This window comes from Canis lupus, chromosome 20, assembly GCF_011100685.1.
Source record: "Canis lupus familiaris isolate Mischka breed German Shepherd chromosome 20, alternate assembly UU_Cfam_GSD_1.0, whole genome shotgun sequence".
Lineage (NCBI taxonomy): Eukaryota > Metazoa > Chordata > Mammalia > Carnivora > Canidae > Canis > Canis lupus.
The window spans coordinates 12717853-12727757 of NC_049241.1; the positions used below are offsets into that span (position 1 = coordinate 12717853).

At 53.2% G+C, this 9905-nt stretch overlaps 1 protein-coding gene across 1 annotated transcript; it reads right to left on the bottom strand.

The window, feature by feature from the left end:
* Window positions 1-247: 247 nt before the first annotated feature.
* Window positions 248-5895, bottom strand: BHLHE40 (basic helix-loop-helix family member e40). The gene is made up of 5 exons (XM_038565786.1): window positions 5578-5895; window positions 5340-5409; window positions 4971-5078; window positions 3889-4012; window positions 248-2597 (listed from the first exon to the last, which is right to left on the bottom strand). The coding sequence occupies exons 1-5, from the start codon at window positions 5655-5657 to the stop codon at window positions 1741-1743; spliced, it is 1239 nt and encodes a 412-aa protein (XP_038421714.1). The 5' UTR covers window positions 5658-5895; the 3' UTR covers window positions 248-1740.
* Window positions 5896-9905: the final 4010 nt, after the last annotated feature.

Sequence of the window (9905 nt, forward strand, 5' to 3'; positions counted from 1 at the left end):
TTTGCCTAATGCTGGAAGGAGGCGCAGGGTGGCCATGAACTTTAGCAACCGTTAGTTAAAAAAAAAAAATTTAAACAAATATTTACCATGAAATTGACCAAGTTTATTCTGTCTGAATACAAGGCACATAAAAAGCTGAATGAAATGACGCCAAGATTAACTAGTTGTTGCCTCCAGCCAAGAGGGGAGGGAAGAAGACAGCCGTATCACACAACTGGGGCATTCTAAAAAAATGCAAAAGACCATCTTTTCTCTTCCACAGGAAAAGGATTATTTTATTAAGTATTTTAAAACAACTACTTAACATTGACTCATAGATAAAAATATTTACAATTTCACACCTTCAGGAAGGCTCCAAAATATAAACACTGTACCTCTCCCTAGAGAAAAAAATTATTCTTCTCTTCAAAAACAGGAATACATTCATTTTTCTCACTTTGTAGATCAAGTAATTATACAAATAAACATCTGAAACATTTTCCTTTTTAATATATTTATATAATATATATTTATAACAGTTTTACAAATAAAGGCAATGACTTTATACCAAAATAAAAACAGGAAAAGAAAAAGTTAAAACACGATCGGCGATCAAGCATAGTGCATTTCAAAAAGCTGGTGCAGGGCTAGCTGGATGAGTCGGAAAACAAGTACTCTGGACCAAAAATAAAACTTCTTTGAAGGAGACAGAATCCTTTTTAGCAATAAGGACACTCCCTATGCCGTCGGGCGAGGGGAATTAGCCTGCAGAAAGGATCTTGCTGTGCCAAGAGCTGGTTAGGCCTTTAAGCTAAGCTTGGTAAAGGAGTTTTAGGATAGAACTGAAAACTGAGTCTAGCTCTGCTCGTTGAAGGTAGCAATTTGTTACTTGGCTTTATGCATTTTGGGGATGACTGCAGCATAGGCACCTGCATCTCGCAGACCCTGCTCTGGTTCCTGGGACAGCAAGATCATTTTCTAGGTGAGACCTAGGAATAGGCACCAGAGGCCCTGGGGCCTCCTCCCTCATTCCTTGGCAGCTCAGCTTGACCAGGGGGCCCTTTTCAGTTCCTTATTAAGCTAATCACTACGAAAGCCTGAGAAGGGAACTACATTCTCTTTATTCACCGGAGAAGGCAGCAGCGGGTGGGGAGCAGACCTGCAGAAATCTCCCCAAACCACTACCGTGCTATGCCAGTGTCTGCTACCTCACCACTTAGCAGAAAGCTCAGTGTGGCTGCCCTCTCCCCTTTCGGTGAGTCACCGCAACAATAAAGGGAGAAGGGTGGGGTCATTAGAGCTGGCTGGGAACTGCGCTCTGGAAAGCCCTCTTTTGAAAGTACCTTTCTCTCAAAGCCACAGACCCGGCTCCCAAAACGAAGACTGACTCACAGACCAAGACTTTGAAGCTTTTGAAAATCCAGCTGATTTGGATGTATCTGAGGGGGCTATTCTCCGGGTGGGGGAAAGCCCAGAGATCTGCTACAATCCCCCCTAAGTCTCCTGATGTCAGGCAATCCTTCATATCTTCCCTACGCCAAAAGGAGCTTTAATGTCCTATACCAGCACACGATGCACGCGAGCGCAGGCGCACGCACGCGCACACAGATACACACACGCACACAGGGACCCCAAAAATCTTCTCTCCATGCCTCAGATTATCTCAGCATACACACTAGAACAATCTTGCTGCAGTCACACTTTCTTTTTTGAGGGGGGAGGGGGAAGTAGGGAGGAAGGAAAGCAGTGCGGCAAGGTCCCCTAGTCTTTGGTTTCTAAGTTTAAAGGGGGGATCTGCTTCAAAGCTTGGAGCAGGGCAGAAGAGTCGATGGCCGGATGGGCTGGCAAGGGAGAAGGGAGTCTCTGAGGCATGAGCAAGGGGGCTGAGATCTTGTCTGGGTTCATGAAGCTGGTGAGGGCTGCGGCGGAGGCGTTGAGGCCCGGGTATAACACTGGGACGGAGGTGGGATACCAGCACTTCTCCAGCATGGGCAAGTAGGCAGTCGCTGACGGCGGGATGAGATAGAAGGGCAGACAGAAGGGAGGCTGGTGTGGGTGTGGGCCCAGGAATGGGGAGCTGATCAGGTCACTGCCAGTGAAGTGGCCTTCATCATCTGAGAGCTGCATCCTGCTCTTTTTTGTTGGGGGTTCTTCAGATTCTTGCTTAATAACACCGATCCTTTCTCCCATGGTGAACCTGCGTCCATGATCGCTTTTGAAGTACTGCTGCTCACCACGCAAGTCACCCTTCTCTGATTCTCCTCCGTAGCCACTGTCTGTGTCCGTGTCACTGCCACTCTGCTCCCCACTCGAGTGAGCAAAAGTCCGCTGGATGACCGGCACACAGTTTTTCCCGGGGCCTTCAGAGCCTTTGGCCAGGGAGCTGGGTTTCTCCTTGAAGTCCATGGCTTTGGGAGCCGGGTCTGATGGTTTCCTGGAGGTCCCCCCCTGCAGCAGCTCTGAGACCACACGGTGAAGGTGGGTGACTAGCTGTGAAGACTTCAGGTCCCGAGTGTTCTCATGCTTGGCCAGGTACTGAAGCACCTCCCGGGCACACGTCTGGAAACCTGAGCAGAACATCTCTTGACCTGCTTCAACATTTCTCCCCGACAGCTCACCTGGATCAACACAGATCCAAAGGAAGACATTTCAGAAGGTCCCGTGGTTCACCTGGATACCTACACCCGGGAGCTTTCCTTTCGGTTAACAGCACTTGCTGACTTTGTGTTCCTAACTCCAAAAGTAATACGATCGGGAAAATTTTGGATTACACTGAAAAGTATAAATAATAGAACAAAAATAATCCACTATCTTACCACTTACAGGTCAAATATGAGCTATAATGGCTGCATAATAACCCAATCATAGAAACAGAACATAATTAATAGAGATGGACTATTTTCGCTCATTGAATTTATAGCTCATTCTTGAGTTTTCATTATAAGCGACTCAGCAGTGAACATCCTCATATGTTTAGAGGATGCTCTTACCAGAGCAAGATTGGACAGGACCAGTCATAGAATGCGATAAAGAATAAAGGAATGATGTCACCTACGTTAGCTTATTTTCAATTTAAAAAGTTGCAATTGTGCTGGAATCTTTAAATTTCAAAGCTCTTTCTAAGCCTTTTCCACGTATCCTATCTATACGCCCCAAGACATCAAGTACGATCATCTTCCTATTTTCAATAAGAAAGCTGGCAGAAGCACTTGCTAGGCTTCTGGGATTCTCATCACATGGGTCTTGGAAAGAAGGGCAAGAAGAATGGAATGAGGGAGCGAGTAGAAGAATTTCTCCCCAGCCTGTACAGTATTATTTGGAAGGGGTGAAACTAGAAGGTTACAAGGTGACTGTGATTCTCTGGAAGTCAGTAGAAACTAATGATGAAACTTCAGTGGTTTCATTAGATTGTGCAATTCACCAAGATACCTAGTGGCTATTCAGGGAACCACATGAAATGTACGAAAAGCTCCTGCTGTCAACCTGCCAGGATCATACCACACACAGAGTGATAAGGAAGTAGAGAAACAGGAAAACACTGGGGCATACCCATGATTTACTCTCCAATGAGAGAGGACTAAGAAGACCAACTGTAAAACACCCAGGATACAAATTATAGGTGCCTTGGCATTTTAAACAGGAGGGGGAAAATGTCCCAGAACCCAGAAACCCTTAAACCAAAATGCCACGGAAATATTTTACCACTTGACTAATATGTATTCATGCCAGGTGGCACACAGCAGCATTCCAAACGAAAAGTCTGACCTTTTAGGAAAGATAAAATGACATCTCCCCCAACGAATGTGCATAAGCAATTTGTTGTAGGAATGTTTCTTATACCAGATGTTGAGCCCAGAGGCTATTTGTGCTACAACTCTTAGGTGATGATAACCAGACTCGGGCACTCACCAGCTTGTAAACCGCTCTGCAGGGCAATGATTTTCTGCTGCTGCTGGTCAATTAGGTTTGTTAGTGCTTTCACATGCTTCAAGGTAAGTTCCAGAACGACTGCTTTTTCCAAGTGACCCAAAGTCTGGAATAAAAAGAGCCTTAGTCAGCAGTGAGCTCAGAGAAGTCCCACCTCTGGGACACTTAGTAGCAATGGGACATATCTCTAAAGGGTTGGTGGGGGGAGGGAAGAAATAGCATTTCCTGTTTGACTATATTTACTTTTAAATTTGGAGATGATGTTTTTAAAAAGTGTGTGTCCGTATACATACATGCACACACTTCTGACTGAAGAATAAAAAAATGAGTGTCACTTATCTTTGAAGGCATTTTTGGAAGAGGTGGCTGCATCAGGAGAAAGCTCTGACAGATAAATTTCTCCAGCAGCCACTGCTGACCTTAACTCAGGGGAATCCGGAGATAACATTTCTCTGCAGTGGTGTCAACCTGAGGAGGGACTTCTACTGTGTCTGGCAGCCAAGAGGCTTCCCCTAGCTTCTTTTCCTGACACCCTTTCATAACTTTCAGCTCATCCAGGCTTTTTACTTCCTCCTCAAATACTATTTTTTTTTTTCCTTTCCCCAACCGAGCGCTGCCAAGCCAGTAAGCTGTCGGCTACTGCCAAGAAAGGACAGGACATAAAAATCGCGCACCCAAACAAGTCCTCTTTATTTTTAAAAAGGGGGATGGCCGAGAGTAGGGGGGTAAATAAAATCTGCGTGTTGCTTGGTTTAGCCAAGTCAGCAAAACTAAAGAACCCTGAAAATCACCAGAAAGGAAAGACCTAAACTCTTGAAAACGAAGGCTAGTTGGTGTTGGAGCCAACTTGGAGAAGTCCAAGCGGTTCTCACTTCATTTGCATGAGGCTGCCAGAAAAATCCCAGAGCCGGGGGGAATGGTACCCCAAAACAGAGCCACCCGCCAGCCCCGCGCCGGCCATCTGGTCTGCAGTTCCCTGTGGGGCCTGCAGGCGGCGGCGAGTGACCCCCGCCCGCCCTCTGGGTAGAAGAGCTGGCTTGGAGCGGGGCCAGCTTCTCACTTACTGTAAGTTTGAGATGTTCGGGTAGGAGATCCTTCAGCTGGGCGATGCACTCGTTAATCCGGTCACGTCTCTTTTTCTCGATGAGCCGGTGCGGCAGTTTGTAGGTCTCCTGCAAGGCGCACGGGGAGGCGGTGGGCGCCAGGGCAAACGGGCGAGAAGCCCCTCTCCTCCCCTCCCCTGCGGCGCGATAAGAGTTGGGGCCGCGGAGTCACACCCAGAACCACTTTCTGCCCCTTCCCGTCCAAGCCGTTTCACAGAAGCACCGAGCCCACACCTTGCATCCCCCCGCCAAGCTCCAAGTGCGAAAACTTTTCTTGGCAGCAGCGCGCGCGCCTGGGGCTGGGGTCCCGAGGGGCGCGGTGTGTCTTACCTTGCTATCCTCGCTCCGCTTTATTCCCCGCCTCGACTTGTACACTTGGTACATGTGGGCAAAATCCATCCTGCAGGAAGAGGGGCCAGGTAGGGTCGTGACTTTGCGTGCCCGAAGGCTGCAGGCGCCCTGGAGGGTTAGAGGCCCCCGGACGCGCCCGGAGCTGCTCCGAGTTGAGAGCGGCGCAAAACGCAGGGCCGGAGCTGAGGCTTGGAGGGGCCGGGGAGCGCCAACTTACCCAGGTAGGTCTCCGGGCTCCAGTCCCGGAGCTTTGGGCAGGCAGGCGGGGGGCGGTTGCGCGCTGGGGATCCGCTCCATGGCGCGGCGAGCCGGGGCCACTGTGCACTCCCGTCTGCAGTAGCGGAACGTCGGGGTGAGGACTGTCCTGCAAGGGGCTCCCGGGAGGGGGGCTGTCTCTCCGCAAGGGTTCCTCCGGGTCTGAGCTCCCCGAAATCCGCTTGGGCTGCCGGGCGCTGCGGCTTTGAGGTGCTGCTTCAGTTGGGGGCGTGCATGGTGTCCCCGCGGCCTCTGGCTCCGGCTCTGCGCGCAGACTGGCGGTGTGTGCTCCCTGCGCCGTCTGCGCGGTGCGAGCCAAGTGAATGAGAAGTGGGGCGGGCGGGGAGGCGGGAGGGAGCGCGGGGGGGGCCGGCTGGGCGGAGGGGGTGGGGGGGCGAGCTGAGGAGTAATGGAGAGGCTGCGGGCTGGGTTAAATGGGAGCGAGTGGGTGGGTTGGAGCTACGTGTTCTACCCTGTGACTCCAGGCACGTCTGGCCGCTGCCAGGGAGGGAAGGAGCGACCTGCCCGCCCTCCCCCGGCTTCATCACATGAGTCTCACGTGTTGGACAACGCTCCCGCGGCTGCGAGGGAGCCCCCACCCCCAGTCCCGGCCCCCAGGTGTCTGCGGCTGCGGCGGCCTTTCCCCGAAGAGGGGGTGGCAGCGCGGCCTGGGTCCTGCCCAAGCGGGCGGGGGGCGCGGAAGCTGGAAGGGGCCGGGGAGCCGCCGCCGCCGCCGGGCCCGGGTGGTGGTGGTGGGGGGGGGGTAGTAACGTGGGCGAACCTGCCCCAGGGAAATGAAGTAAGTTCCCGTCTCCTGGGAGGGAACGGGGGAGGACGGATCCGCCCGCGTCTGACTCAAGCCGGGAGAGGAATATCCCCTCGCTCGCTCCAGCCCAGCCCTCTTCCTCCTCCCCCGCCCGGCCGGCTCCGAGGAACCGGCGCGCAGCGGAGGGAGTCGCCCGGCCCCCCTGCCCTCCCCGGAGGCTGGTGCTGCTTTCCGTCCCGGCTTCCCCGCCCCCACCCCCACCCCCACCCCGCGCCCGGCGTCCAGGAATCGCCCGCCGCGGGGAGGGGCCGAGGGGCGGGGCGGATGTCACCCCATGGGAAGCGGGCCGGCCGCCAAGCGCAGGGGCAGCCGAGGCCGCCGCCGAGCACGCCGCGCGCACCTGACCGCCGAGCGAGTGCGCCGCGGGCCTGGCTCCCCGGGCTCGGCCGCTGGGGACAGCCCGCAGCCGCGCCGCCCGCACCCTCCCGCGCGCTCCCGGGGTCCCGCGGCCCACGTCCGCCCCGCCTCGGCCAGGCCCGCGCGGAGAGGCCCCGGGCGCGGCGCCCACGTGCCCTCCCTCCCTGCCCCCTCCGGAGCAGAGGCGCCCGGGTCGCCTCCCCTCCGGCTGCAACGTTACACAACTGCGGCGGCGACGCCTGCCCTGCGGCAGCACCGGGCGTGACGCTTCACGTGGCCGGAGCTCGGGCCACGGGGCCGCCGCCTGCGAGGCCCTCCCGGCCGCCCCCGTGGGACGCGGACCCCGGGCCCGGGGAGGGACGCGGTGTGCCCGCCGGGGTGGGCCGCCCCCCAGCCTGCCGGGAACTCGGCGGCGCTGTTGGCGGTCTGCACCGCGGGGAGGGAGGAGAGAGACCAGGAAAAACTATCTGCCCATCACGTTGAAATCTTAGGCTCCGTCCAGTGGATCCACGTTGTCGAGCCCCCTCCTCTGTGCCGGGCGTTGTGGCCTTCGCCAGAGATTCCCGGGGGGTGGGAAGCAGGCAGATGCTGCCCTTGAATTTACAGGAACCTCTGGGAAGGGAGACGCTGGGCGAGGAGGGGAAGGCAGCCCTGGGAAAATTACATAGGTGCCACTGGCTGGCAGGAAAAAAAAAAAAAAGCTAAGTTTGTTTTGTTTCAAAATTTATTTAATGCGGACCCAGATGCGTGGGAGGAGGAGGAGGAGGAAGCCGCTAAGCCACTGCCCTGAGCTTGGGGCAGAAAGGCCTCCCCAAAGCAGCCCCAGACCTCCGCAAGGCGCACGCGGGGGGGTGGGGGGGGCGTGGGGGGGGGAGGCCGCACCTACCCCGCACCCGCACCCCCACCCCCGCAAAGCCCGGTCTCTGTGACCTTCTAACTCAGCCTGGACAGGGAAAACAGCTGAAACTCCAAGCCCGTGGTGTGAGCCGCGCTGATGCAGTCAGAGGAGGGAGCCAGTGGAAATTCATGACTAAAATAAGGCCTGGCTGGGGATTTCACTGACCTCCGCGCTGCCCTGCCCTGCGAGTTGAGAGATGACTGTAAGCGGTTCCCACCGCGCCTCGGGTCAGTCACCCCGCCGCTGGGGGGCCTGGCGGGGGGAAGGGCCGAGCAGAAACCGGGGCGCCGCCGGGGCTGGCCGAGTTCCGGCCCCGGGCGCAGTTCGGGGGGTGTCCGTCTTAATCGGGGTGTCCTTGACAACCTAGAGGACTGGGATTCACACTTTGACCAAACTGGGAGTGGATTTCCTTCAGGTCGCTTTGGAGAGCTCCCACTTCCTGTTTATGTTTCACAAGCGTCGAACTCATTAGCAAGTGTGAGAAATGCCTCCTTCTCTAACTGCTAACTGACGGGACCTCCCTGGGGGCTCAGGGATCCTTCCCTCCAGAGTGTACTGGGTGCTGGTTTCTGTGATCAGCCCTCTCCAGGGAGGGAATGGCTGCACCGCAGCTTCCTGCCGGGAGGTGGGCTGCGGAACCGCAGGGGAAGGAGGCACCGGCCTGCCCCGGGTTGTGCTTTCAATCTAGGGCGACCTGCTTCATTGCACGGCTAAGAATAAGGGTGAAGGATTGTCCTCAGGGCATCGAAACCACAGTTCCACCAGGAAAGAAGCACTGGGGTCCTGGAACTGTCATGCACCCAGCCCCCCCCCCATGCTAGACACGAACCCAAACATTTCAGTTTTCTTGGCACAGTGTCCCTAGAATGCCTTGATAATATCCATACTTTTGGTCCTTACCTGTTCTACAATTGGACATAACAAAATGTATGCATTTACTACACTTTGTTGCAAATGTATTCTCAAGCATTTGGTGAAATATCACCAAATAGAGAGAGTGGAAGGAAAGAAGGAAAGAAGGAAGGAAGGAAGGAAGGAAGGAAGGAAGGAAGGAAGGAAGGAAGGTCGGTCTCCACCCTACCAAAGTTCTATCATATCCAGTTTTCATATATTTTATACCATTTAGTCTGCTTTTCTTCTCTCAAGAGCTTGTGATTATTTTTTCATTAAACAAAATAATTCCTTCCCAGCCTGCATCTTTCCACTCTGAAGAATCTTGAAATTTCAATCTGTCATCTTTTGTAGATACTTGCGTAATGCTGTTTTAGTTTTTAGACTGTCTGTAAAAACTTTGTCTATGTTAATTCATTTACACCTCACCACCACCTCATAAGGCAGGTGTTAGCTCACTTTTACATTCATTTAACACATATGTATTGAGAACCACAGTGTGCCAGGCACTGAACTAGGCCGTAGGAATACATGTGTCCTCTTAAGGAAATTGAGGTTCAGGGAGGTTAAATAACCTGCCCAGGTTATATAGCCTGAGATTAGATCTGGAACTAGACCCTACACTTGTTTGGCTCCAAGGACTGTACTTTTAATCGCTATACTCTTGGCTGCCTGGTAGGGTTGTACGAGTTGTGCACTGTTCAACTCCAGGGGGAGCCATTCACATCACAGTCTTATGTGAGAGCACACTCTAGAGTTGTGCATTATAACACTGAGCAGCTGTACTGGGTAATTCTGACATTTTGGAGCCCTCCCCACTATTTTGTCTCTTTTAAATGTAGAGAGAACATGATTTTGTACAGGGAAGGACAGGATTTTTCTTTTCTTTTCTTACTGAGACTCAGCATTTTAAAGGTCTGATGCTGTGTGTTGGGAAGTCTGTACTGTTACCTGGTTCCTTTCCATGTAGGAAGTTAGAGCTCACAGCCCCCTGCTTTCTTGCTCATATATCACCATTTTTTTGGCCTATTTATGGATTCTCGAATTTTTTTTTTCACATTTCACATATCACTTTTTTTTTTTGGAAGATTTTATTTGCTTATTCATGAGAGACACAGAGACAGAGAGACAGAGAGGCAGACATAGGCAGAGGGAGAAGCAGGCTCCCTGGAGGGAGCCTGATGTGGGACCTGATCACAGGAACCCTGAATCATGACTGGAACCAAAGGTAAATGATCGACCACTGAGCCACCCAGGTGTCTCATAAATAAGTAAATCTTAAAAAAAAAAGAAAAGAATTGAGATGTGCTTTAAGTAT

What these genes read in the sequence shown, in the direction of transcription:
- BHLHE40 (XM_038565786.1), bottom strand. Translation starts at nt 5,657, where the DNA reads ATGGAGCGGATCCCCAGCGCGCAACCGCCCCCCGCCTGCCTGCCCAAA. An exon ending in GAGCCCGGAGACCTACCTGG is followed by an intron (nt 5,410 to 5,577) that starts GTAAGTTGGCGC and finishes CTCTTCCTGCAG; the next exon opens with GATGGATTTTGCCCACATGT. An exon ending in AGCGGAGCGAGGATAGCAAG is followed by an intron (nt 5,079 to 5,339) that starts GTAAGACACACC and finishes TGCGCCTTGCAG; the next exon opens with GAGACCTACAAACTGCCGCA.